Source organism: Sporobolomyces salmoneus (assembly GCF_050403485.1).
Source record: "Sporobolomyces salmoneus JCM6883 DNA, S_salmoneus_JCM6883_v1_ctg11, whole genome shotgun sequence".
Taxonomy (NCBI): domain Eukaryota; kingdom Fungi; phylum Basidiomycota; class Microbotryomycetes; order Sporidiobolales; family Sporidiobolaceae; genus Sporobolomyces; species Sporobolomyces salmoneus.
In genome coordinates, this window is record NW_027481152.1 from 389,190 (window position 1) to 414,865 (window position 25,676).

The window sequence follows — 25,676 nt, forward strand, 5'->3', positions numbered from 1 at the left end:
GGAAGTGAAGGCGGAAGAATCTCGATAGCAAAACGTCAACCGAAATTGACGTCAATCCTCGAGCCTCCGAGCTTTTCCCCCTTCATCTCTCTCTCTCTTCCGCCGTTTGCATCGACACTGACAGTGAATGAAAGAAGTGGGGTTTGCAAGATGTAACAAAAATGAAGAAAGAAAGAAATAGAAAAAAAAGAAAAACTCCCTCGCAACGATATCTTCCGGTTTTCTTTTTTAGGCCCTCGAAGCGTTATCCCACTTGGCTCGCTCAGCGTTCTCGTGTTCGACTTCCGAGACGTAGGGCTTGAAGTAACGGACGTCCTGCGGGAGTTGGGAACGCGCGTCGAGAGGGATTGAATTATCGGATTTTTTTGAGAAAGACAGGTGGAATCGTGAGGATCGATTAGAGAGGGGAGGGGATTCGGAGGAAGAGAGCGGCCGGTTGAAAATTGGTCGAGCAAGGTTGAACGCAGGAGTTTGTCGAACGCAGGAGTTTGTCGAGCAGGCGAGAGAAGCGAGAGAAGAGAGAAAGCGAAAGGAGGAAGAGTCGAAAATCGGAAGAACAAGTGATCAGTTTCCGCCTGAACTGACTCGATAGAGAGGAGAAATTTGAAGTGCTTACCTCCGAAGCCTTGACTTGCTTATCCTTCGGTAACTCCTCATGCATGATCGCGCACTGGGAAGCGACCCTTAATCGGTATACTCGATCGTACGCTTCTCGTTCGGGGAGACGACCGAGTGCCTAACAGGTACGCGCAGACGGTGATACGAAGGTTGGTCAGTATGAGCTCGGTAGCGGTGAGCTAAGGGGAGAGGTGATCGGAGAGGGATGAGTTCGGAGAGGGTGCCACCCTTCGAGGCTGTCCGCGCCGTACGAGCGCTACTAGCCATAGCTAGACTACTCCTACTCTAATCCCCGTGAACGATTCCGCCTCGTACCGTCATCCTCTAGAAGGTTGACTTGATCTCTCCATCTTCCTCGATCTCCCTCCTCCCTCCTTCTACGCGCCGGACGCAGAGTGAAAGCCGTACCTTTTGTACTACATCGTTCTCTTCGATCAAGATATCATCATACTTCAACCCGTGTTGACGGTACCCAGCCAAGTTTGCGTATTTGTCGGCGAGAGGTTTCAAGAACGAGTAGAGTCCTCGGGAGGATTTGATCGAGGAGGCGAGAGAGGGACCGAGGGCGGACATGATTCGAGAAAGCTGGCGATGGAACGGATGTGGGAGCGAGAGGAGAGATGAAGGAGGGGAGCCAATCGCGATGAGGGAGTATTCGGATTAGACGAGTCGGAATTTCGAACGTAAGGTTTTGAGGTTCTCTCTCTGTCTCTTTCTAGGGTGTGACAGAATAATGAGCACGACGGAGACAAGCGAATTATGGTTACAGATTATTAGAGTAACAGACAGTCTACGACGTTCGAATCATTCTTCTCAAAAAATGGATAGTGAAAATCAACAAACTCCTCCGTCTTGCTCCTTTGTCCTCGTCCTCTTGCCTCGTCTATTCCCTCCACCGCAAAGATCATCCTAGTCGTTTCCATTCGGGTTATACAAACCTCCATCCTCCTCCTCGACTTCCGGTTTGATTCCTCCAGCTGCTCTCGATCCCGTTCTACCTCCCACTCCATTTCCATTTCCATTTCTCGCACTCATTCTTCTTCCCCTTCCATTCACCGTCTCGTCCTCCCCCTCATGCATTCTCTCATCCTCCTCCTCTGCCCCGTCCTCTAGACCCCGCGCAATCTCCTCCCAAACAGTAAATGCTTCCTCGGAAACCAATACTCGTTTAGCCCAAACTTTTAACCAAACCCCAGTTTTCTCTACCGGTAAACCTTCTAGACACTCTGTTCTCACTTCGGGGGGAGTTGTTGTGGCGTAGAAAGTGGAGGGGTGGAGCGACATGTACGGATGGGAGAGGATTTCTGCGAGTGGTAGGAGCGAAGGCTGAGACGGCGAGGAGGTGGATGAGAGAGCCGAGAGGAGTTTCGACCACAGAGGGAGTGACGTCGAATCGGATTTGGCGACGATTTGAACGGTTGAAAGAAGAGAATTTGAGTTCTCGGATGGTAGTGAATGTTTTTGAATTCTCGGTGAACTCGTTATCGAATCATCCCCTTCGCCTCTTCCATCCCTCGTCGTCGCGGGAGCAGAGAATCCATTCACTAAACCGTTTCCAGCCGAAGAAAGAACCGGAACGATTTCCCTCGACAACCCTCTCGACCTCTCAAACGGCGGAGCTAGCGCTCGTTCAAGTGCTGATCCTGGAGCGGGTAACGTCGTTATAGGAGTCATTCTCGCTGGAGAACCTGCGGAATAAATCGGGGCGGGTATGGAAGGAGCAGGGGGACGGATCCGACCTTTCGAAGAAGAAGAGGCAGCTTTTCCAGAGGAGGGTTCGAGTTGTTGTTGAGGTGAGTAAGTTACGGGAGTTGAAGAGGAGGAGATTCGAGCGGCTTTGGGTTTCGAGACGCCCTTGTCGAGGGAAGAGGACATCGGGTAGGATTGAGTGAAACCGGCAAGTTGAGCGGAAGAGGAGGGGGAGGAAGCGGAGGGGATCTCGGGGACGGCACCAGCGGGATGTCGACATCGGTAGACTGATTTCTGTTTCGGATCGACTGTAGACACGAGCGCTCACTCCGCATGTCAGTTCTCCTTCGACTTTTTCCGCGAGAAAGAGTAAGAGAGGAGGAGAGGGATGCTTCTTCGCACCTTTTAGTACCCAACCACCTTCTTTCGCTTTCGTCAATTTGAGGATCAACGGACATCCCGACTTTCGATAAGCGCAAACGATGTGCATGTAAGCTGAAGTGACTTTGTGAGTCCGATCGTCCGAGACGATTAGGGTGACTCCTCTTGACCTACGCACCATCATCGTCACACGTCAGTATTCAGTGAGAAGGAAGAAGATAAGGGGAGAGGAGGGACGCACTCGGCAATCGCGAAAGCGAGAGTCGCAAACGATTTCGGATTCGAGAAAACAATATCTTCCAATTCCTCAAAGCTCCTCTTCGGTGGACCTCCACCACCTTTCTTACTCGTTGTAACCGAAGACGACGCTGGTGAACTCGTTGCAGAGGCTAGGAGAAGAGGAGCACCTCCAGCCGTTCCAGCGAGGGATTCCGTATTTATATTCGGGGTAGAACGGGCTGATGAATATATCGCTGTTGCTGAGGCTGTGGAAGGAGGAGGAGGAGCACTCGAGTACGAGGGAAGAGAGGTAGGAACGGGAGAAGCGTGGTGGGAGAGGGAAGAAGCGGGGTAGGAGTTTGTAGAGAAGAAAGGTGGGTCGCCGTCGGAAATTCCTCCATCTTCGGAATCGGAAGCCATGGGGTGATAGGAAGATTCTCGAGTTCGTCGTTCTGTTGATGAAAGTGTCGTCGGGTCGATCGTAGCGAGCGGGAAAGAAAGAGAGGAGAGGAGAGAGGAATAAATTGTCAGAGCTGGTTCGACGTTCGAGAGATCGACCGCCAGATCGGACGGTATACACTCAATTCGACTGTACAAGACGTCTACTCACCTCTCATTTGCATCCCTGCGGAATTATTCGCCGAATTGCTACTCTCCGAGTACTCCATTTCTCTCTTGCTCTAAGTCTCTCGAGACTGTGGGAGTTAGATGTCGACGATCAGTTAGACGTCTCGACGTATCTCAAAGTGACCGCGTACTTACCCGAGGCGTGGTCGAAGCGCGGGAAGTTTACGAGTTTGGTCGAAAGGAGAAAGAGTCGAAATTGACGTACTTTCAATCGTCGGATCGAGGTGAAGAGGGTTTGTCGACGTTTACAGTCGAGATCGATTAGATTGAAGGTGAGTTTCGAACGTCCGAGGAGGGGGAACGAGATCGACGGAAAGATTCTGGAGAAAGGAGAGAATCGATCGCTTCGACTCCTCTTCTACCTCTCACTCGATCCTCGAATTCGACAGTTTGTTCAGGATATAGCTACGTTGTATGCTCGCTCGACTCCGACTCGCCTCCCCTGTGCTCTCTCCCTCTCGAATCCGTTTCATCTCCTCGACCTCTCCTCTCATGTCCTCCTCCTCCTCTGTCGGTCCCGTCGAATCCTCCATTCGCTCCAAAGTACGCTCCCATTCTCTCCGTCCGTACTCAGAGCTAACCCGCGTCAAGTTTGAACAGTTACAAGAAGCCTTGAACCCGACCGTGTTGGAAATCACGAATGATTCCTCTAAACATCGACACCATGCGCCTATGAGAGCTGTCGGAGGTGGAGATGGTGAGAGTCATTTCACCGTACAGATCGTTAGTGATAAATTCGAGGGATTGGTGAGTTTCATCCCTTCTTCTCCCCTCTCTCTCTCTCTCTCTCTCTCTCTCTCTCTCGAGCGGAACGAGAAGCTGATGAGCGAAGCGGGGAGGGGTGTGTAGCGAGCATTACAAAGACATAGATTGGTAAATGATACCTTAAAACAAGAATTCGAAGCTGGTTTACACGCCCTCGCGATCAAAGCGAAATCTCCATCCGAGTTTGAAGCCTCTGGAGGATCCGTCTAAACTCCCCCTCTTCCCCTCTACTCCTCCTCGCCGACAAATCCTCCACGAGACAGTAAGATAAGCTGGGACCGGTGGAATCAGAGTCGAGCGGAGGGAGTCGGAGCATTGAGGGAAGAAACGTCGCCTCCTTTGGGGTCGGAAAGGAATGTGTTTAGGAGGGTAGACCAGTATGAAGTTGTATAGTAATCGTACCACCTGTTGTCATTATCACCTATCAGTCTCCAGTAGAAGCAAGGAGGAGAGTACAAGGGAACTTGCATGTGTCCGACCCCTTCGAAAGTTTGTAATTTCGCATGTTTGAGTCCTTGAGTTAGGTACTTTGCTTCAGTGTAGTAGACGGAACCTGCAGCGTATCGAGCGCGTGTCAGTGGGGTTGGGAAGAATGGCTGGGAGAGTAGGGACGAACGATCGAGAGTTCCGTGAAGGATCAAAATTGGAAGTGTCGAAGGGATTGAAGGGAGTTGCTTTCGAACGTCGTAGCCCGCAATCTATCACCCTCGTGCTTCGTCAGCAACGACATGGATATCGATCCAGCTAGGAGGACTCACGACAGCTACTTGTTGCTCTGCATGAACCGATTCCTCTCAGGTCGGAATCAAATGCCACTAGCTGAGAAAGGAGTTACAACTCACGAACTGTCCTAGCAGGTCTCCTCGAATCAATCGATTCGTTTATCCGTCTATCGAGCAATGCACGGTTCTGTAGGCGCCACGTTTCGTAACCACTCAGTTGTCGTCAAACGAACCGAGAGAATCGAGAGACGCATACTTTCGGGTTTTTCACGAATTCGGGCGAGTAATTCACCTATCGGTAGGACACGTTGAGCTCAATCACGGCGCACAGGAGCGACTGAGAATCAGACCGTGAACTTACGTAAGTAAAAGGTTCAACAAGCTTTCTTTTCTCCTCCCTCGACAACTCCTTTCCAGTCCCTCCTCCACCTTGCGGTATCGCCTTGAGAAGATCAGAATGTGCGCGTTTCCTGTTCGCGATCATCGGAAAGCTTGAGAGTCAGCTTCGGCAAAAGGTTGAGACGGAAACTCTGAAGCGAACGAAAGACGAACGCTGAGGTTGCGGTGAGGATCGCATGTTCTACTGTGAAGGGGAGATGAGGGGTGACGAGGAGGGTGGAGACGATCATTCCTTGAACGAGTGAGAAGAAGGAGATCAGCGAGAGAGAACTTTGTGTGCGAAAATTGATGTCCAGAGGACGAGCTGCCTTTTTGCAAGGCTTCTCGGCTCATCGCGTGGATAGAGGAGAACGGGAACTCACCTCCCATAGAGAACCCCAATATATCTATCCTCGTCCAATTCAAGTGCTGTTAAAACCCTCGCAAAACGTCGAAAGTTGAATGAACACCTCGATCTCTTTCCTTTCCGGATAGTACGGAACTTACTTGTATGAGCGAAATCGCATCATTCGCCATATCTTGTACGTTGTATTGCTCATCCTTCTTCGAGGCTGGGATCGTCGAGGAACCGATTCCTCGGTTATCGAACACCAACACTGTCACCTCACACAGCGCCGGGTCAGTCGCTTATTCACTGGGAAGGGTGGACGAGTAGAAGATGGAGGAGCAGGACTGACCTGGTCGTTCAAGAGCGAGTGAAGCAGCAAGAGGGAACCAATCGATCAACCTACTGCGCTCAACCTACGACCGTCCGAACGACCACCTACACGTGTCAGAGCTATATACGTTCAGACTATGTGAAAGCGAATCGAGGACGAACCCAGTGACGAGTACGAGAGGAGTTTTGAACGGTAAAAGATGTCGAGAGAGAACTTTGTAGCCGAAGGTGAAGCCGTCGGAACGGGAGAAGAGGGAACACGCTCGTGGGCTCGGCATAGTGTAGTCGGGAGGAAGGAGTGAGAGGAGGAAGAGAAAGGAGAGTTTTCTGGGCCCCGCTTTACGCTCGACGGACAAATTTCGCACCGAATCCCGGTGAGCTCGAGACTTCGGCGCTCTCGCTCTCTCTGGTCCTCTCGCGTGACACACTCGAGGTAAGGAAGACCACCGTTGAAGTAAGCGCGAGGGGAGGAAGGAGTTTGATAGTTTGATGGGGATGGAATGCAGTTTCAAGAAAGGAACGACGACGAGAAAACTAAGCAGAGGACTCGTACACCCACTTCTCCGAGGCGAGAGTGTGTTGAAGGACTCCCTCGGGGAACCAGAGAGCGATCTCCTTTTGGGCACTGTTGAGGCGACTGTCAGCGGGAATTCCGAAAAATTGAGTAAACAAAACTTACGATTCGACAGCGTCGGATCCGTGGCAGACGTTGCGTCCGACGTCGATGGCGTAGTCACCACGGACTATTCACACCACACCCTATCAGCTAACGCTTAACCGATCAAAAGAGAGATTGGGAGCTCACTAGTTCCAGGAGCGGAAGCGAGAGGGTTCGTGGCACCAAGGATGACTCGACCAGTCTTGACCGCGTCCTTTCCTTCCCAAACCATAGCGACGACAGGTCCCGAAGCCATGTAAGAGATGAGTCCCTTGAAGAATCCCTTTCCGGCGAGATCGGCGTAGTGCTTCTCGAGGTGTTCAGTAGTAGGTTGAACCATCTTCAACGCCGCGAGCTTGTAGCCCCGCTTCTCGAAACGGGAGATGATTTCTCCAACGAGTCCTGTGGAGCGTGGACGGGTTAGACTGGGTGAATGTGCAGGAGAGGGAGGGAAGTCGAACCTCGTTGGACACCGTCAGGCCTGGGAAAGAGAACTCATCAGTTTTCGCTCGAGCAAGACGGGATAGAGTGTAGACTCACTTGATCATGATGTAGGTTTGTTCCATTTCGAAAGACTGCAACGAGAGAGAGAACGAGAGTGAATCAGCAGCGTGTTCAGGGAGATTGATTGAACCTGCTCGCGAGGCGTTCTAGTGCTCCAGCTAAATTGGTTCCTCTGTACGCCATGTAATCAACTCTTGCTGCCTGCCTGCGTTCTCCAAGCTCCATGATATCGTGTTCCTTTCCCTTCCACCTCTTTTTCTCCCATCTCCCGTTCCTCCTCTCGCCGGAGGTGCCGATCGGCGTGACCTTCAGAGTTGCCGATTGAGAAGTATCTTGATGCTCGTAGCTTACTGTAAAAGGTGAAAGTGCTGGGGAGATAGCAAGATGGAAAGCAAAAGAGTTCGACCGGGAGGTTTTTCCGAAGTCGCTTCAGCTTCAAATCATACAGCCGTTAGTTCGTGCACGGCGAGGCGAGACTTGCTTATTGCCTACTTGGTGAAGCCGCACGGGCGCCTGAATCTGAAATCCAAATATTCTGGTTTTCTCGCACGTGCAGAAAGTCGATTCGCATTCAAGCCTCGTTGCAAGCTTGCGAGCGCTGACAGACAGGTCGTTCTCCATAGTAGACACTAACAACACTCCCTATCTAGCCCGGCTGAAAGCGACTAATTGTAACAACAATTCCAATCTCCAGAAAAACGAAAACTGAAACTCTTCCTCCAGTCTTCACTCCCCTCACTCAATCTCTGAAGCTATAATAATGACCCGCCTCTTCAACCAACCAATCCAGTTCGACGCACGTAATCTCCCTCATGAACCTCTTTGTCGTTTCGATCACTTCGTGATAAACTACATATTTCGTTTTTGGAGTTCTCGTGAAGAGTACTGAACTTGGATGAATATGGAGAACCTACTCACTCGACTCTTCTTCGTCAGCACACACTTTTTTCCCTGCGACGGCCTCCTCCTCGCGAGAGACTAGGAGAAGAGAGGTAGAAACGTACAGCTCCCTCCTTGATCGATCTAAAAGTCCCATCATCCCGCCAAACCGCAGCGTTCCTGAAATACCCACTGACGAGACATTTCCGTACTTTTGAATCGTCGGTCCCGCACGAGATGAGGGGGACTCCGAATCGGGTGAGGTATTTTGAGAGTTGGGTACGGATCGAGAGGGCGCGAGAGAGGGCGCGGAAATTGAGCCGATGCTACAGACAGCGAGGAGACGGGAGTCAGACGTGCGAGGGCTGATCGAGGAGGAGGAGAAACGACTTACTGTATGACACCATTTCGAGGATTTTCGACCGTCTACAAAGTTTCGTTCGATTTTCGTCAGTCTCTGCCCATCGAATCGATAGAGCCCATCTCAGCGTGGGAAATTTGAATGACTCACGTTTCACGAATGCGTTGAAAGCGTTCAAAGCAGTCAAATGATCCCCTTCTTCAACCGTGAATTTCCTTCTCTCCAATTCACCCCTAATCGATGATGAACCGTTTCCTTCGTCGTCGAGAATAAAGACATTCTGCAGAAAGAGTTCCCGAGTCAATCGATCGTCGTCGCTCAAGGGAAGAGGGGGGAAGAAACGTTCTTGAACAGAAGTCATCGCTGCGATCGTCAGAATCTCATCCGAGCATCCATACCGATGACTGTCAAGCAGCTGCAAGTACGAACCGACCGTCCTACTCAGTCCGTGTCGATCTCAACCGAGTAGTAGAGCGGAGAGCGAACTCACGATTTTACTCATCATAGGATCCACCGGAACTTCACTCATTCTCTTCCCCAGCGGGTCCGTCAGTTCCCCACTCTCCTCATCCAGTGCACCCAAACACGTCAAGAACTCCAATCCTCTCTCCATCATCATCGCGCTCGGACTCTCTAACCAATCAAACCCTCTCACTAGGTTCTTGATCCCGAGTGATTTCAACTGTAGGAGGAGGAGGGAGATGTCGGAACGAGTTATTTCGGGAGGTGTAGTGGGAAGGAGGGAAGAGAGAGAGGAAGAGGGGAAGAGACGGAAACATTTTCCGGGGGAGGTACGACCGGCTCGACCAGTGCGTTGGGAGAGAGAAGCGAGGGAACAGGGAGTGACGAGGAGTGATTCCATCCCTGTTGTCGGGTCGAAGGATTTCAACTAAGAGCGAGAGAGTCAGTGGGAAAGAGACGGGAAAGGGATGAAGAGGGGAGAGAGCGTACTTTGACGAGACCTGAATCAACGACGAATTTGATCCCTTCGATCGTCACACTCGCTTCGGCAACGTTCGTACTAACAATAACTTTACGACTTCCCCTTGCAGGCGGTTCGAACGCGGCCAGTTGAGCTTCGGTAGAGAGTCCTGAATGAAGTGGGAGGAACGAGAGTGGCGGTGAACCTTGAGGTAATCTGTATCAGATGGAGCGGGAGGAGGTGAGCGAACTCACAAGTTAGCGGAAAGATAGGAAAGAAGACGCACCGATGCAAATAATCTGAGATCATCTGTAAACATCGATCGATCTCCTCTCTCCCCGTCAAGAACACCAATATATCACCTTGAGGGTGCTGTGTCGACAATGGAAACCTCAGCAACTACAGTTCTGTTGCTGAGGTTCGAAGACGACGTACCTTGAGATGAATATCGAAAACCGTTTCGACCGCTTTCAACACCACATCGTTCGTCGCTTCCTCTAGATAACATACTTCAACCGGGAACGCTTTCCCTTCGAGTCGAACCATTACCGCTTGATCTTTCACGGGAGGTGGGAGTTTCTCTTTCTTGTCCCAGCGAGATTTCTTTCGTGGGGGTTCTCCAGCGTCTGTACTCGAGGATCCGTTGAGATTGGTCAGAAGGGTAGAGGGAGGTTCGGAGGTAGAGGTAGAGTCGTTGAAATAGTCGACGAAGAGTTGAGCTTCGATAGTTGCCGAGGAGATGATGATTCGTAATTCGGGTCGAATTTTGCGGATCCTACGCGAGAGAGAATCATTCGTCAGTATTTAGAGGGACGAGAGTCTCTCGAATAGGCGAACGGAGGGAGAGTCAGAGAGTAGAACGTACTTCTTCAAAACTCCGAGCAATAAATCCGTATAACAACTCCGCTCATGAGCTTCATCTACCATAATCACCGAGTACCTATCGGCCCTCCTAGTATCAGCAATCTGTTGGAAGGAAAGGATAGAAGGACGAAGAGCAGCTCACTTCGATAGAAGCGGATCGAGCAGAATCTCTCGAAACAGCATTCCGTCGGTCTGATACAGGATCTTAGTCGACGCCGAGGAAAGTGACTCGAAGCGAACGTTGTATCCCACCTGCCGACGGCCGTCGCATTAGCTACTTGTGGCGAGCAAACGAGGACGACAAGAGAGAATTCGAGCTCACTTCGTCTCCCAACACGCATCCTACTTCCTCCGCTACTCTCTGAGCGACACTAATTGCCGCTACCCTACACCTCTTCTCATGCTCTATCAGTTCCGCTATCCGGGAAGCAGATGGAGATGGAGGAGACATACCTTCTCGGTTGAGTGATCCCGATCAATTTCCCTTCCTTCGCCCACCCCGCCTCTAACAAGAACTGTGGTAGCTGCGTAGATTTACCCGTACCTGTCGGAGACTGTAAGACTACTACGGGGTGTTGTTCAAGAGTGTAGAGGAGTGAATCGCCTGTGAAGACGCCTCGCTACGGATCAGCTCGTGTGAGTGCGGGAGCTGAAGGGTGGGAGAGCGCACGCTGTTTAGTGATCGGTAACCGATTCCTCCGTTCAGATACCCCTAGATTCGTAGAGACTCTTCCAGTAATCGCTGAACTTGATGAATCCCCTCCCGTTCCTCCTCCTCCTCCTCCTCCTGCGTCTCGATCGATCGAACTACCAGGAGCGATCGTTCCAGGTTTCCAGAAACTCATCTACGGGAATTCGGGTGGGTCTTGAGAGTCGAAGAGGTAGAGATGGGAGAAGTTCATTGATGAGGAATTTCTGGAGAGCTCTCTCCTTCCCTTCTACACCTTACCAGTATGCGTTCGACCACGAGAATACGACAACAACTAGCTGGGACTCCACCTTCAGCTGCTCGAAGGGTAGTTTTCTCAGGGATTCAACCAACCGGGATTCCTCATGTTCGTTCTCTCTCTCTCTCCTTCCCCGGCTGACACTGACGAAGTGTGAGACGAGAGGATAGATAGGGAATCATTTAGGAGCTCTATCGAAATGGCAATCTCTCGTCAAAGAACAACGGGAGAAACAGCTTAAAGATCGGTTAATTTTCTCTGTAGTCGGTTTACACGCTCTCACCGTACCTCAAGTGAGCTCCTTCTTCCTCTCTAGGTCTCCCCGACAGTCCTTTCCGTCGAAGGCTGATCTGAGGATTGAATGAGCTACACAGGATCCGAAGAAACTGTTACGAGAACGTCGAGACATGTTTTCCGTCCTCTTAGCTCTCGGTCTCCATGATCAAGCGCAAGAAGGGTTGGATATAACCTTGTTTCATCAGGATATGGTACCGCAACATGCCGAGTTGGGGTGGTATTTGAATTGTGTGACGCCGGTGGGGAGGTTATTGAGAATGACTAGTTGGAAAGTGAGTCGCCCTTACCCCTCCTTTCCCCTTCTCCCCTAGCTCTCCAACGGCTCGAGATGATGAGAAGGAGAGTACTGATGTATCTGTCGACGAGAGTAGAGTAAACTGGCGAGTCTGAGGAACGCGAATAGTGAAGATGAAGTCGACGAGAGTTTGTTACAACTAGGTTTACTAGCTTATCCAGTGCTACAAACTGCCGATATCTTACTCTACAAGTCAGTTCCCATCTCTTGGTACTTTGCTCACGCGGTCTCTTCCTGTCGAGCTGACTTTTCGTTCGCCCTTTGATTCGCTCGTTGACTTCAGAGCGACTCACGTCCCAGTCGGAAACGATCAAACCCAACACCTCGAACTCTGTCGGGACCTAGCCGAATCCTTCAATCGTCAATACCCAGGACAGAAATGGTCTTCTGACGGTACGAAATCGAAAGGAAAAGGGAAAGGAGCTTTCAGGTTACCGGAAGTTATGCTTAGTTGAGTCCCCGCCCAGCCTCTCTCGCTCTTCTGGTGGACGATGTAGCGATCTTGTAGCTGACAATGATTGAGTGGTTGGTGTGGTGTAGCTGATTACCCCCGAATTCAATCCCTCCGAAACCCTCTTTCGAAAATGTCCAAATCTTCCCCGAACCCATCTTCCGTCCTATTCCTAACCGACTCTCCCTCCCTCATTCGCTCCAAACTAAAATCCGCCGTGACCGATTCAATCCCTGGAGTCACATTCGATCCGGTAGAGAGACCAGGAGTTTCAAACCTCTTATCAATCCACTCTGGTTACTCCGGTCAAACTCCCTCCGAGATCTGTGATCGCTTCTCGGGAGAGAGGGGTATTGTCGAATTTAAAGAAGAATTAATCGAAGTTGTTTCGGAAGGGTTGAAAGGGTTTAGGGAAGAGTTTGAGAGGATTAGGAGGGAGGAAGGATGGGTTGGTGAGATGGAACGGAAAGGAGCGGAGAAGGCGAGGGAATTCGCAGAGGGAACTATGAGGGAAGTTAGGAGGGCTGTAGGAACCGCATAGAATATTTGTACTATACTAGAGTTTAGTTGCGAAAGAGTCAAAACCTTGACTCGAGAGACTCAGAGTTGCGAACGGCTTCCCGAGAAGAGAGAGACGAATTTCAAAGACTTCTTCGGCCCGCGTGGACCTCTTTCTCTTCCTACTTTCTCCCAACCCCTCGCCAACCGATACAAGCGATGTCTACGAATCGTACAGAATGGTCACCATCAAGTTGGAGATCGTTCCCGATCGGCCAATCTGTCGATTACCCCTCATCATCATCATCATCATCCTCCACAACACTCGATGAACCCGATCCAGTTTTGTACAAGAAGAAATCCACTCTCGATCAAGTAGTTGGAAAGCTGGAGAGTCTACCACCGATCGTTAGCGCTGTAGAGGTCAGTTCGGCTTTTCTCTTGAGGGGGTACTTGCTTCGTCCTGAGTCAACGAGGAGGAAAGCTGATGAGAGTCGCTGTGGGTGCTGAGAGAGTAGATTGAGAGATTGAAGAAAGAGTTAGCGGCGGTTGGGAGAGGGGAAGCGTTCTTACTTCAAGGAGGGGATTGTGCCGGTCAGTTCTCCCTCCCCTTCTCACTCTCTGCCATTCTCTCTGTATGTAGGAGGACAAGGAACTCGAATTGACGACGTCTACGCTCCGATAGAGTTATTTGAATACGCAACTTCAGAGAAGATTGAACATCGTTTATCACTTTTACTTTCAATGTCTCTCATTCTCATCTGTGCGTGATCCTATTCCTTACCGATCAACCTCGACGTGACTGATAACGTCTTGAAATTCGCGTACAGGGGGATTGAAAGTTCCGGTAGTGAGATTAGCGAGAATGGGAGGACAATACGCGAAACCTCGTTCGAAACAAACTGAAATCGTCGAAGGGAAAGAAATCCCTTCGTTCCGGTGAGCATGGGTTCACGGTATCTTCTGACTCATCATTCTGAGCTGGTGTCTGAAGACCCCTTGAGTTTGCTTGCCGGAAATAGAGGCGACAACGTTAATGGAATCCACCCTTCTGACCGCCTCCCCGATCCCGAACGACTCCTCCTCTCCTACTTCCACTCCGTCTCTACCGTGAACCACGTGCGCTCCCTCCTCTCCTCCGGTTTCGCATCCCTCCCTCATTCCTCAACCGAGAACGTCCCTTGGTCTCTCCCGTTGTCGCACGTTAGAAGTCCTGAACTGTTGAAGAGTTACGAAGCGATCGTGGGGCAATTGGGAGAGGCATTGGAGTTTATGAAAGTGATTGGTGCTAGTGGGAATGGAGGGAAAAACGGGGTCAAGGGAGCTTTGGAATCGGCAGAAGTTTTCATGAGTCACGAAGTGAGTCTCGTCTCTCTTCCTCTCACTCTCTCCTGCCTGCGAGGATGAGAGACAGACTAACGAGATTCTCGAGATATAGGGTTTAATGCTCGAGTATGAATCGGCATTAACGAGGAAATGCGTCGTTCCATCTTTCGCGAGAGTTTCTCCTTCGTCCCCCGAAACAGGTTACTACTGTACCTCCGCGTGCGTCTTTCCCCTCCTTTCCTCCACTAGCATCAACTGACCTCGGTCGACACCGAGAGTAGTCATTTCCTCTGGATCGGAGATCGAACTCGATCCCTCTCCGGAGCTCACGTTGAATTCTTCCGAGGACTTCAAAACCCGATCGGAATCAAAGTTGGACCTTCGATGAAAGGTCAAGAGTTGGTCGAGTTGTTGGAGATTGTGAATCCCGAGAGGGAGGAAGGAAGAGTTACGTTGATTGCGAGGTATGGAGCTGAATTAGTGAGTTCCACTATCTCGTTAGTTTCTTGCATGACTGCCGGAGATTGATGAGCTGTCGAATCATCATTAGGTTGAGAAATTGTTACCGGAACATATCAAAGCCGTTCAAGCTTCAAATCATCCCGGTAAATTTCTCTCGCGTTTCTCCTTCTTCTCTCCTCTCGATTCATTCTTACTAACAACCCCTCTTCTCTCCTTAGTCGTTTGGATTTCCGACCCAATGCACGGTAACACTCAAACCTCAACCCTTCCTCCCTTCCACAAAACTCGACACATGTCATCTCTCGTCTCGGAACTCTTATCCTCCCTCAAAATCCATTCTTCTCTTTCCTCCCGACTCGGTGGAGTCCACCTCGAGTTAACAGGGGATATAACTGAGGATGGATTGAGTGTAACGGAGTGTTTAGGAGGTAGTATGAGGTTGGAAGAAGAGAGTTTGGGGTTGAGGTTCGAGAGTCATTGTGATCCGAGGTTGAATTTCGAACAATCTCTCGGTACGTCCTCTTCCCTCCTCTCCCATCTTTCTCTTGCTCCTTCTCTCTCTTGCTCGGGGATCGAGGAGATATGAGAAAGCGGGAACTGATGAGGGATTCGTTTTGAGTAGATATCGCTTTCTTGTTATCTCAAGCGGGACCGACGAACGCGAGAGCTGGAAGTAGATCGGAGAAAGAGGATAGAATCTTGGAGGAACTCGCGAGTAGATCGAGTAGTCAACAACGGCAATAGGAGGTGAGGATCTTAGGCTCGTGTCGGGGCGAAGTTGTTCACAAAAAAATTCGCAACTTTCCCTTCCCTCTTGCTTTTCGTGATGGATGGATTGACTTAGCGCGCAATGTTGCTCTTTGAGCTCTCGTTAAAGTCGAGAGCCTTTCTCTTGTCGTCGAGCCTGAACCGAGAACATAAAATGGAATCGTGCGAGAGAAATTTTGAGACCGGTTCGCACGCATAGGCTCGGGCGCCGAGCGAAGAGCGAACAAGTAAGCAGCGGCATCAATGGATCGACTCTCTCAACGTCTGTCAGCTGCCTCAGCGAGGAGCGGACGAGTCTAGCTCCACTCCAAAACGATTGCTCGACGAGAATAGTCGAAACGGAGCGAGCTCGCTGCGAACTCCCCTCTCTCGCACTATCCTCGTCGCTGAACTCCTGGCTCGATCGCTTGATCATTCTCTGAGCTGCCGTAAGCAGGACGGACCCGAGTGAACGACATGGAAGTCGGGGGTCTTGACGGATTTGTCGTCGAAGCGAAAGCGATCTTGTCGCAGAGTGTGTCATTGCGGGTTCGCGAGGACCTTGAGCTGATGGGCTTCGGAGACCAAGGCTTCCGAGCGATCCGTCGCCTTCAACATCATCTTCAGTTCTCGCAATCGCTGCTCGATCCGACGAGGCGAGAAGTTTGTCGAGAGAAAACTCGCCCAAACGCAAGACTCACCATTTTCATAACTCGACTTCTCTTTGACTGCGTTCGCAATGAATCGAGCGCACTCGACTCGAGGTGAGACCGACGTCGAGAATCTTCCTGGTCTCTGCGTGGAAGCGAAGCCAAGCGTTGTCCTTGAGCGATTCGCGCAAATTCGAACGAGACTCACTCGACTGGTTCTGCTTCTCTAGCTCATAGTCGATCATCAAAGTCGTTCGCTCGCGAGTGGAACCTTTGCATGCGAGACTGTAAGGCCAGGGAAATCGAGCCTGTTTTTGTTCCACGAAGAGAAGACGAAAACGAAAAAATGATGGAAAAAAATCGGTACAAGGTAAAAGAAAACCCACAAGAGACAGCAAGGCAATACAAGAGGCAGAGAGAAGGGGAATAGGGTAAATGAATGAGGCGTCGTCGTGATCTGGTGATGGCCGAATGCGCGAGAATGGACAGAGAGTTGGGTAAGTCGTGCAGATCGATTAATCGAGAGTTGCGAGTTTTTTCTGCAGATAGCGAGACGTGAGTGACGATGCTCCTTAGATAACGATGAGAGGCAGCGCAGAACGTACGAGAGAAGGATGAATGGTCATTTCGTGGAGAGCTTTTCCGGCGGCAACCTAAGGTTTCGAATGGAAAAACGTCAGTTTCGACATCGCGACGACGAAGGGACGTGAGATAAGCACGAACCATAGGCATGCAGTGCTCCCTATACGTGCACATAGGTAGCAATAGTCAGCATCGGATCGTAGAGGGAAAGACCGAGTCGAGAAAGAAAAGGGGGAATGCTCACGTTTTCACGATGCGAGCTTCGAAGAGTACAGGCTTGTTGTTGTCGTACTCCATGAACTCCTTCATCTTCGCAGGTAGGTCTTCGAGGGAATCGCATCGGATCGCGTGAACACGCATCGATTTAGCGAGAGCGACAAAGTCGGGATTCGTCATCTCGGTGTGAGAGTATCGTTTCTCGTAGAAGAGATCTATCGTGAGTCGAACGAAGAAAATGTCAGTATCAAGTTCGGTTCGGAGATGGGAAGGAACGAGAACTCCAGCGAAAAAAAAAAGGAAATCGAGCGACCAAACTCACCTTGCCATTGAAGAACCATACCCTGGAATTCGTTGTTGAGGAGGAGAACCTTGACTCCGATATCGTATTGAGAAGCGGTAGCGAGTTCCATAGCGGTCATCGAGAACGAAGCGTCTCCATCGACGTCGACGACGATTTTCTGGGGAGCTGCAACCTTGGCTCCAATCGCCGAGGGAAGACCGTAACCCATCGTCTAACACGATCGTGCGGAATCCGAGTCAGCTTTGAGACGAGAGAAACAAAGAGAGAGAAGAGCAGAGAAAACTCACTCCGAGACCTCCCGACGAGACCCAAGTTCTAGGATGTCTCCATCGGTAATGTTGAGCAGCCCACATTTGATGTTGACCAACTCCGGTCGAAACGATAACGTTCTCTTTCCCATGTTCCTCACACCAATCGTTCAAAGCTTCGATAACTTCTTGAGGTTTCATCAATTCTCCTTTTTTCGGATCCGAAGGAACGTAGGTGAAAGGGTAATCATTCTTCCATTCTTTGATCTTGGCGAACCATTCTTTTCGTTCGAGAGGTTGAGATGGGAGGAGAGGGAGAAGTTGAGAGAGAGATTCGAGAACGTCTCCAGTGATCGCGACGTTCGCGTTGATCACTTTGTTGACGTTCTTGGGTTGGATTTCGAAGTGAATGATTCCTCCTCGACCTTGAGCGGCGGCAGCTCGAGCAGCGGGAGCGAAAGCTGAGAGTCGAGTGATTCGCAAAATCGAGCCGAGTCGTCAGTTTTCACTCACGATGCGGAAGAAAAAGGAATCTCCAACTCACTGTCGACACGACCAGTTACACGATCATCGAAACGAGCTCCGAGAGCGATGATAACGTCGGCGGATTGCATCGCCAAATTCGCATAAGCGGATCCGTGCATTCCGAGCATGTGAAGCGAATGACTCTCGTCGAGTTCGTCGAACGCTCCCAATCCCATCAAAGTCGTTGTAACGGGGATATTTCCTTCCTTCGATAAACGAGCCAAGAGTTCAGGTCCTTCGGGAGTCGAAAGCATTCCTTGTCCGGCGTAGATGACGGGTCGTTTCGCGTTCGCGATGAGATGAGCTGCTCGTTCGAGTGCGGCATCCGAGATGGGTTTCGCTTCTCCTCCGAGTTGCGAAGTTGCGGAATGAATTCGTTGCCGAGAAGGGAGGTTGTGTTCGACGAGTTCTGGGTGAGTGTAACGGTGAGGGATCGCTTGTCGTAGGATTCCGGCTGTGACGTCCTTGGGTAGATCTACGAGAACCGGACCAGGTCGACCCGAAGTTGCGATTTTGAACGCTTCGTTAATCCGTCGAGGTAATTCGGCGATATCTTTAACCATGACGTTCCATTTCGTACACGAACGAGAGATTCCAATCACGTCGGCCTCCTGGAAAGCATCGGAACCGATCGCAGAAGTAGCGACTTGACCGCAGAAGACGACGAGGGGAGTTCCATCCGAGAGAGCGTCTTGTAACGGGGTGATTACGTTCGTCGCTCCCGGTCCCGAAGTGACGAGTACGACTCCGGGTTTACCAGATACTCGTGCGTAACCTTCTGCCATGTGTCCAGCCCCTTGTTCGTGTCGAGGAAGAACGAAATCGAAATTTGGGGAATTGTAAATCGCATCGAAGACGGGTAAGATCGCTCCTCCTGGGTAACCGAACACTTTCTCAACTTTGTGTCGTAACATCATCTCGTGGAAGATTTGTCCTCCTGATAAACCGATGAAGGAAGAGTCGAGATCATTTGCGTTTGCGGATTTCGATGAGAGAGGGGAAGGAGTCGCGCCCGATTCAGATTTCGGGACTTGGTTGAATGTAGGGGCAGGTTTAGGTCGTCTACATTCATGCTCGAGTGTGTCAGTTCGTTCAGAACGGGATGAGTTGAACTTGACTCCACTTTCTCCACTCTTCCTCGGGAAACTCTCCTCGCAATCGGATTCGGCACGGTAAATCTCCAACACGATCAACCAATACAGTGTTCGACTCGGATTCGCCGTAACCCCGGCGAGAGTGGAGGGAGAGGGAACATTTTTCTGCCGATCTCGAGAGAGACTTTGACTCACGTAGCTAATTGAGCCTCGATCTTGTTCGTAGCGGTAGCGAGAGATCTCGTTTGTTGTTTGTTCGCTTTGAGGGAAGGTCGGAGAGAAGTGGCGATCGAGGAAGAAGAGGGAGTTGAAGCGGGGGAAGAACGGAGTGCTCGAGAAGAAGAGGCGAAGGAACGACGCATGGTGGCAAGGGAGACTGGCTCTGGATGCGACTAGGTTTACTGGTTCGAGGTGTCTAGTCGAGAGGCGTCGAGGGGGAGAATTAAAGAGGAGGAAGTCGGCGGCAATTCGGCTCGAGAACTTTGAGAATTTTTGACTCTCCTCTCTCTCTCTCTTTCGTTTCGCGGGGGAACAACTCTCGAAAGTTGTCCGCTGAGAATGAACTGTAGTTTCGCTATTGCTCATCATCACTAAGATCCGCCAATCGTAATCTCTCTCCCACTCCATCCGCCTCATCCTCATCCTCATCTTCGTCGTCGTCGTTTCTTCTTTCGTATTGAGAGAAATCGACTGCGACATCTCCTTCGTCTCCGAACACAGCATCCGAACCAACGAGCGTCGAGTCCGACTCGAACAGTTGTCGACCTGTGACGAACCCGAGTGAGCGGACTTGCCAGACGAGTTGAAAGAAGGAAGTTTGAGAGCTCACCAGTAAGTTTCGCGAGGAATCTCTTCGCCTCCTCCCGCTCTTTCCCCGGTAACCCTTTCAGTCTCTCCTGTTCTTCCTTCTTTCGTACCTCTTGCATCTCCTTCTCGAATTTAACCGACCAACTAGCGAAAGATTCTTTCGTTACTTTTGTTCCTTCTCGTTTTTTCGCGATCGCCTGTCACGAACGAACGAAGTGAGTGAGCAAAGCAGCACGTAGTTTCAGAGAACGATTACGGGAGATAGTGAAAGACGTACGGCTTCTTCAGCTCGGTATCGTTCCTCGTCTTCTGCTGCTATCCGTTCTTTCCGTTGGACAAACATCTCAGAGATCAATTCCCTCAATTGCGTACTCAGCGTGTACACCATCGCCTAATCATCAAGCACAACCTTTACACTCAGTGGGTTTCGAACAAGTGTAAGAGGCAGAGACTGACCATTCCTAAAGATTCTTCTCCGCTCGTTTTTAGTCCGTCAAGTAGAAACGTCTCTTCCGATGAGGATAATTCGCCTTCTACTACTTCGAGCTCCATTTCTGGTAGTTCATCCGGGTATGTTGGTGTATAGGTTACGACGAGATTTAGGATATCTATTGGGGAAGAAGCGTTTCGCAGAGAAGATCAGCGAAAGTCATCCTCGAGAGCAAACGAGGGATGGAGGGGAGAGGAGGACGAAGGGTGGCCTAGAGAGCATGGCGAGAATGCCGCTGGTGAGACTTACAAGGGTTCGTTTCGCTTTGATTTTCCGGTTCAACTCGAATCGAGATTTTGTCTTCCGAGAGAACTGTTTCAGATCGACATGGAACACGTGGGTCAGCTCTGCCTTTCACTGTTCGTCTGGACTCTGTTTCGCTGATTTCGTAAGAGCCGCAGGACAGCTCGGGCGACGACGGTTCTCCCCACTTGCGAAAACCATTTCTTATGCTCAACCCCGTCTCGTTACTTGAACTCTTCCTTCTCACGCCCGCCCTCTGATCTATTCCCTCTGGAAATCCCCCTTGAAACGTTCTACCACCACATCCGCTGGCTCGCTCGAGAGACCCTCTCTCGAAACCTCGTTCGCTCAACCTCAAGGTGGAAGAGAATAGCTCACCTTCTAGCTCATCAGGAAAGATACTCTCCAGCACTTCTAGCTCTGATGCTCGTTCTTCGGCGTAATCTGTGTGAGAGAGGGAGAGACAGGCTCGAAGTGAGATCATGCGAAGTCGAATCGGGCGAGAGAGAGAGATCAAGACGTACCTGTCATTCTGAAGTAGCTCTGAAGGTATAGATGTGAGCTGTAAAGTCGGTTCAAAGAGGTCGAAGTGATGAGAAAGGAGGAGACATCGATGAACTCGTCTTGACTTCCTACCATTCACTCGACTCGGCCAGCTACGGCTCAATCGACAAGCTGAAGTCTCCTCAGCTCTACTCTCGCAAGCCGCGCGACTGGCGCTCACGCCCCAGGATTCGACACTCGATTTCAACTCGCTGGCCAACTCGGTCCTCTCGCTTTGCTTGATCGACCTAGCTGTCTGCACGATTAACTTTCTGCTACTCCGGCGACTCATCCAGCCGATCAAGCGTCTCTTTCGAAAACCTTCGTCTTTGTCGCTTCAACTCGATTCGCTTCATTTCTCGCCCTTCGGTCTGCTTCGTCCCGCCTTGCTCTCAGTACACTCTGGATCCTCGAAGCATGGTACCTAGGGGCAGCCAGGAACGCAGAGGCGCCGATCGCTTGGATTACACCGCTCTGGATCCTCAAGATTGTCGAAATTTCGCTTTTGTCTTCAGGGTTGGAGGCGACTTCTACCCTCTTTTCAACGTTGTGATCTGATCCTCTACGGTCTATCGAGACTCACGCAGGCTAAATTGGTCAGGAAGACACTAGAAGGGTGAAAGGGGACAGGCTCAAGGCGATTCGGGAGAAAACGAATTTTTTGGGTTCTTCGATGAGACGTTGACGAAGGCGCTGTTCGCTTATCAACCTCGTCACAAAGAGCCGTGAAGTATGCTTCATCTTGACGAATGCTGCTTTGACCGGATCGGAAACTCTTGAGCTACCTCGACGCGGACAAAGCGAAACGAGTTCGACGATTATCGATTCTGCTTCGCTTCGCTTGAAACGACCGGAGACGGCGACCGACACGGAGCTCTGGAATGTTACAGGGAGTTTGCGGAAGACCGTGCTAGTTGTCGCTAGTTCGTTTCTCTGAGCTTGCTTCGAAGTTCCGGGTTTCGTTTCGGAAGGCTCTTGACTACTTTTTGATTGTTCGACCGCATCTTTGTCTAGTTGTAATCGGGGCGAATCCGTACGTTGGCTGGGAGCTTTTTGAGGCTGAGAGTGATGGACGAGCTTTGAGCGTGTGATGCGTCGCAGCTTGAATTCCGAATTGTCGATGATTCTTGCGTGCTTCAAACTGTTTGTCTGCTCCTGGCGTGATGATCTCCTACTAAGAGAGGATGGAGAAGGTCTTCAGGGTAAAACAGCTCAGACAAAGGGTGAAAGACCACTTGAGCGTTCGGAGTCTCGAGTTCTGTGAGGAAAAGTATGCGCCTCGGTCTAGAGACCCGCTGATCTGCGGGTCAGCTCCAAGGGATCGTCACAACACTTTCGGGAGATGAGAGACAAAAGAACGTGGCCTGTTTGAGCGGAATTGACGATCAGCTATAAAGGTTTTGCGTCGAGGTTTTCGCAAAGCGTGTTCTTCTCATCTTGCTTGCGTTCGTTAGGGCCATTAGGGTGCGACGCGCCGCCAGGTGTCTTGTATAAGAGGAGGAGATTGAGAAGAAGTCCACTGAGCAGCAGCGTTCTCATCGAGCTCAAAGCAAGCCAAAACGATATCGTTTCGTCTGTATCGATACAGACGAAGCGAGCGAAAAAGTTCGACAAAGATCGGAATCTTGAACCGGGATTCATTCTTTCGCCTCTTATCGCAATGAGAGTCGAGAGCATAGCGGATTGAATGGGCTGAGACAACAAATCGACGAAAAAATGGGCCGGAAGAGCGAAAAGCGAGAAAGCGCGAACGAGAGACTAGGCTGCGAAGCTTGCGCGAGACGCATTCCCGGCGTAGTATACCGAGCCTGAAGACCTTCCAGAGTTTCACGAGCGTTATCGAGTGATCGAGTGAAGTGAAGGAGGAAGAGAAACGATTCTCTGCAAAGTCGCTCCCCTCGACCGTCAACGACGCTCTTCCGCCTCACTCGAGGCTTGCGATCTAGCCCAAGGACCTAGACGACTACTACGATCCCTCGAGACTCATCGCCCGGTCTGTGAAAGCCCGCCAAATCACTCAACTTTCACCTCTCATCGCTCTCCCTCTCACCTCTCACTCGGAAACTCGACAACGCGACTGGACTGCTCCAAGACATCAGAGTGAACTCTCGGGAGCGTCGCCAAGATGCACATCACGAAACCCTCGTGGATTCTCCACCTCGATGAAACTCGTCCGAGCAAACCGTGGCTCACCCTCTACGCGATCGACGTACACCCCGACGGCTCCCGAGTAGCGACTGGAGGACTGGACACGGTCATACGGATCTGGAACACTGCTCCTGTGCTCGAGAAGGAAAAGGAGGAACAAGGGGAGGAGAAATGTCCGAGGTTGCTTTGTACGGGAACGAGTCATGCGGGTGCGGTAACGACGTTGAAATGGAGTAATGGAGGAGCGTATCTCGCGAGTGGAGCAGATGATGGAGCGGTTTTAGTTTGGGCTTTAGATGGGTGAGTGAACGGAATTCTCTACCTGAGCGGCTCGAGAGGTTGATGAACTCCACCCACTTCCAGTGCGAAAGGAGGTAAGGTTTGGGGATCAGAGACGACGAATATCGAGAATTGGAAAGCGACTCGTCGTTTAGTCGGTCATCAATCTGGTAAGAAAGCTTTCCTCTCTCTTTCCTTCTCCGTTCAACCCTAAGCTGATCTCTTCGCCTACGATACTGGTAGACGTCGCGAATGTCGCTTGGAGTCCAGACGATCGATTCCTCGCTTCAGTCGGCCTCGATAATCAAGTTTTCGTTTGGTCTGGAAATTCGTTTGGTACATTCTCGCTTCCGCTCAGTGATACCGTTTTCTGCATCAAACTGACGTCGGTGATTGTGTAGAGCTCCTCCGCAAGCTTCAAGGTCATCAAGGATTCGTCAAAGGAGTCGTTTTCGATCCCGTCGGTCAATTCCTCGCAACTCAATCCGACGACAACTCGATGAAAATCTGGAGGACTACTGATTGGGGACTCGAGAAGAGTATCGAGGACGCTTTTGATGATGCGCCAAAGAGTAACGGAACGAGACCTGCGTCAGTCCAAGATCTTGCATTCACGTCGAGTTCCATGTTCTTCAGGGCTGACTTTAACTCTGTCTAGGTGGAGTCCTGATGGATCGTTTATCGTTGCTCCAAACGCAATGAATGGACCGGTGTTCGTAGCTGGAGTGATTGCGAGGAAGAACGTCGCAGGGGATTGGGGTTTAGCGAGTTCGTTGATCGGTCATCCCGATATCGTAACGGTTGCGGTGAGCTCTCTTCTCTACAAGTACCGTCTCTCGTTGTAGTCGAGAGCTCATTCTCTTTGATTCTACAGGCGTATAATCCACTTCTTTTCCTCCGAGATCCGAATCTTCCTCCATCTCTCGGAAACACGACGACTCTCGTAGCGATCGCTGCCCGTAGTTCGATCTCATTGTGGCTGAGCGATCTCGGTCGCCCTCTTGTAGCGTTGGAGGAAGTTTTCGATCGAGACGTTCTCGATTTGTCCTGGTGAGTTTTTCTCGTTTCTCGTTCGTTTCGACGCGAAACGACTGCTAATGACGCTCCGAAACAGGTCGAAAGATGGACTTAATCTCTGGGCTTGTTCATCCGACGGACAAGTCGCAGTAATCACTTTTTCCACCTCCGAATTCCCTCCTCTCGTTCCCGAAACTTCTCGACGAATCATCCTCGAATCACACGGTTTCACTCCTCGACTTCTCGTACCCACTCCTCAGAACCTCTCTGCTCAGAACAGCTTTGTTGAGGGAATGGGAACTGCAGCTCAACCGAATAAACTAGTCGCGAGGAAAACGAAACGACCTCGAACCGTTCAACTTCAACCTCAACCTCAATCTCTGAACGCCAATCCAGCAGTTCAACCCCAGCAATCGACTTCGGCTGCTGCTTTCGCTTCTGCTCCAATTCTCGACGCGAACGCCTTCGCTTCGACTTCGAACTCCGCCGCTTTCGACGCTTATAACGGAGCTGCTCCTTACCCTCCTCCCCAACAAGCAACTTCTTCGAACCCTCTTCAACCTCGTAAACGAAAAGCCTCAGCTCTCCCTCTCCAAATCGACGAAGCGAGCGTCATCTCCGCCGTCGGACCTTGGGTCCCTTCGAATCAATTCCAACCTGGATACGGAGCTCCTCGACTTTCCGATCGCGATTATCGACTCGTTGGTCATACTCTGACGGGAGAAGTGGAGGAGGATAGACCTGAACCGATCGTTTTGGCGCCGTCGTACTGTTTGAGGGATCGAGAACCAACTTTCAAGGTTTTGAATCGAGTTGCAGATGGAGAGGTAGTGAGGAAGGGAAGTGAGAGAGTGTTGGGAGTGAGGGAGGTGGTCAGTTTTGGGAGTCTGAAAGTGGAGGATTCGGAGGCGGGAGATACGTTTGAATGGAGGAATTTCGATCAAGGTGATCGTGAGTCGTCTCTTTCGGTACTTTCTGAGGTATCGGAGCCTGACGATACGCTTTACTCAGGAAAAGGTCAAGCGGAAGTTCGAGTCGCGACGCCGAAGAAAACGCTTTGGGTCGATTATCTTCCGAATTGGGTCGTGATTGCAGCTGGATCTCCAATCTTCACTGCGGTTGGATGCGAGGATGGGTTAGGGTTAGGGTTAGGGTTTTTAGGGTTAGGGTTAGGGTTAGGGTTAGGGTTAGGGTTAGGGTTAGGGTTAGGGTTAGGGTTAGGGTTAGGGTTAGGGTTAGGG

The 25,676-nt window shown here is 50.8% G+C and overlaps 11 protein-coding genes across 11 annotated transcripts; 4 read left to right on the top strand and 7 right to left on the bottom strand.

Annotated features, from left to right (window-relative positions):
* Nucleotides 1-228: 228 nt before the first annotated feature.
* Nucleotides 229-1,191, bottom strand: QCR7 (ubiquinol--cytochrome-c reductase subunit 7; the record flags this gene model as incomplete). Its single annotated transcript, XM_076630711.1, has 3 exons — nt 229-315; nt 617-736; nt 1,027-1,191. 3 exons carry the CDS (start codon nt 1,189-1,191, stop codon nt 229-231), a joined length of 372 nt encoding a protein of 123 aa, XP_076489448.1.
* A 336-nt stretch (nt 1,192-1,527) lies between these two features.
* Nucleotides 1,528-3,575, bottom strand: JCM6883_002920 (uncharacterized protein; the record flags this gene model as incomplete). The annotated part of the gene is made up of 4 exons (XM_076630712.1): nt 1,528-2,615; nt 2,710-2,858; nt 2,930-3,359; nt 3,518-3,575. The coding sequence occupies 4 exons, from the start codon at nt 3,573-3,575 to the stop codon at nt 1,528-1,530; spliced, it is 1,725 nt and encodes a 574-aa protein (XP_076489449.1).
* A 451-nt stretch (nt 3,576-4,026) lies between these two features.
* On the top strand, nt 4,027-4,509 carry BOL1 (Bol1p; the record flags this gene model as incomplete). The annotated part of the gene is made up of 3 exons (XM_076630713.1): nt 4,027-4,077; nt 4,135-4,281; nt 4,384-4,509. 3 exons carry the CDS (start codon nt 4,027-4,029, stop codon nt 4,507-4,509), a joined length of 324 nt encoding a protein of 107 aa, XP_076489450.1.
* Nucleotides 4,510-4,586: 77 nt separating this feature from the next.
* JCM6883_002922 (alpha/beta fold hydrolase) lies at nt 4,587-6,356 on the bottom strand (the record flags this gene model as incomplete). The annotated part of the gene is made up of 11 exons (XM_076630714.1): nt 4,587-4,852; nt 4,916-4,997; nt 5,058-5,074; nt 5,142-5,208; nt 5,278-5,313; nt 5,383-5,491; nt 5,574-5,652; nt 5,783-5,828; nt 5,907-6,016; nt 6,098-6,147; nt 6,241-6,356. 11 exons carry the CDS (start codon nt 6,354-6,356, stop codon nt 4,587-4,589), a joined length of 978 nt encoding a protein of 325 aa, XP_076489451.1.
* Nucleotides 6,357-6,612: 256 nt separating this feature from the next.
* On the bottom strand, nt 6,613-7,302 carry YNK1 (nucleoside diphosphate kinase; the record flags this gene model as incomplete). The annotated part of the gene is made up of 5 exons (XM_076630715.1): nt 6,613-6,703; nt 6,758-6,821; nt 6,884-7,138; nt 7,198-7,217; nt 7,277-7,302. 5 exons carry the CDS (start codon nt 7,300-7,302, stop codon nt 6,613-6,615), a joined length of 456 nt encoding a protein of 151 aa, XP_076489452.1.
* Nucleotides 7,303-7,979: 677 nt separating this feature from the next.
* JCM6883_002924 (uncharacterized protein) lies at nt 7,980-11,111 on the bottom strand (the record flags this gene model as incomplete). The annotated part of the gene is made up of 13 exons (XM_076630716.1): nt 7,980-8,150; nt 8,245-8,445; nt 8,514-8,545; nt 8,631-8,895; nt 8,971-9,369; nt 9,432-9,618; nt 9,689-9,774; nt 9,838-10,177; nt 10,268-10,342; nt 10,409-10,518; nt 10,589-10,652; nt 10,720-10,870; nt 10,937-11,111. 13 exons carry the CDS (start codon nt 11,109-11,111, stop codon nt 7,980-7,982), a joined length of 2,256 nt encoding a protein of 751 aa, XP_076489453.1.
* A 108-nt stretch (nt 11,112-11,219) lies between these two features.
* MSW1 (tryptophan--tRNA ligase MSW1) lies at nt 11,220-12,797 on the top strand (the record flags this gene model as incomplete). The annotated part of the gene is made up of 6 exons (XM_076630717.1): nt 11,220-11,321; nt 11,384-11,506; nt 11,588-11,782; nt 11,882-11,997; nt 12,089-12,255; nt 12,346-12,797. The coding sequence occupies 6 exons, from the start codon at nt 11,220-11,222 to the stop codon at nt 12,795-12,797; spliced, it is 1,155 nt and encodes a 384-aa protein (XP_076489454.1).
* A 176-nt stretch (nt 12,798-12,973) lies between these two features.
* JCM6883_002926 (3-deoxy-7-phosphoheptulonate synthase class II) lies at nt 12,974-15,286 on the top strand (the record flags this gene model as incomplete). The annotated part of the gene is made up of 10 exons (XM_076630718.1): nt 12,974-13,177; nt 13,273-13,348; nt 13,440-13,517; nt 13,585-13,693; nt 13,777-14,113; nt 14,193-14,299; nt 14,362-14,560; nt 14,631-14,685; nt 14,761-15,054; nt 15,165-15,286. The coding sequence occupies 10 exons, from the start codon at nt 12,974-12,976 to the stop codon at nt 15,284-15,286; spliced, it is 1,581 nt and encodes a 526-aa protein (XP_076489455.1).
* A 1,168-nt stretch (nt 15,287-16,454) lies between these two features.
* On the bottom strand, nt 16,455-19,270 carry JCM6883_002927 (uncharacterized protein; the record flags this gene model as incomplete). The annotated part of the gene is made up of 8 exons (XM_076630719.1): nt 16,455-16,478; nt 16,545-16,592; nt 16,663-16,681; nt 16,766-16,952; nt 17,060-17,252; nt 17,329-17,750; nt 17,834-18,876; nt 19,104-19,270. 8 exons carry the CDS (start codon nt 19,268-19,270, stop codon nt 16,455-16,457), a joined length of 2,103 nt encoding a protein of 700 aa, XP_076489456.1.
* Nucleotides 19,271-19,482: 212 nt separating this feature from the next.
* Nucleotides 19,483-20,979, bottom strand: GIR2 (Gir2p; the record flags this gene model as incomplete). Its single annotated transcript, XM_076630720.1, has 7 exons — nt 19,483-19,673; nt 19,738-19,912; nt 19,993-20,106; nt 20,172-20,323; nt 20,455-20,517; nt 20,827-20,892; nt 20,973-20,979. The coding sequence occupies 7 exons, from the start codon at nt 20,977-20,979 to the stop codon at nt 19,483-19,485; spliced, it is 768 nt and encodes a 255-aa protein (XP_076489457.1).
* Nucleotides 20,980-23,116: 2,137 nt separating this feature from the next.
* On the top strand, nt 23,117-25,676 carry JCM6883_002929 (WD40 repeat domain-containing protein; the record flags this gene model as incomplete). The annotated part of the gene is made up of 7 exons (XM_076630721.1): nt 23,117-23,439; nt 23,503-23,588; nt 23,662-23,754; nt 23,820-24,009; nt 24,077-24,224; nt 24,293-24,468; nt 24,533-25,676. Coding segments are annotated over 7 exons (2,160 nt in total), but the record flags the coding sequence as incomplete, so codon positions are not given.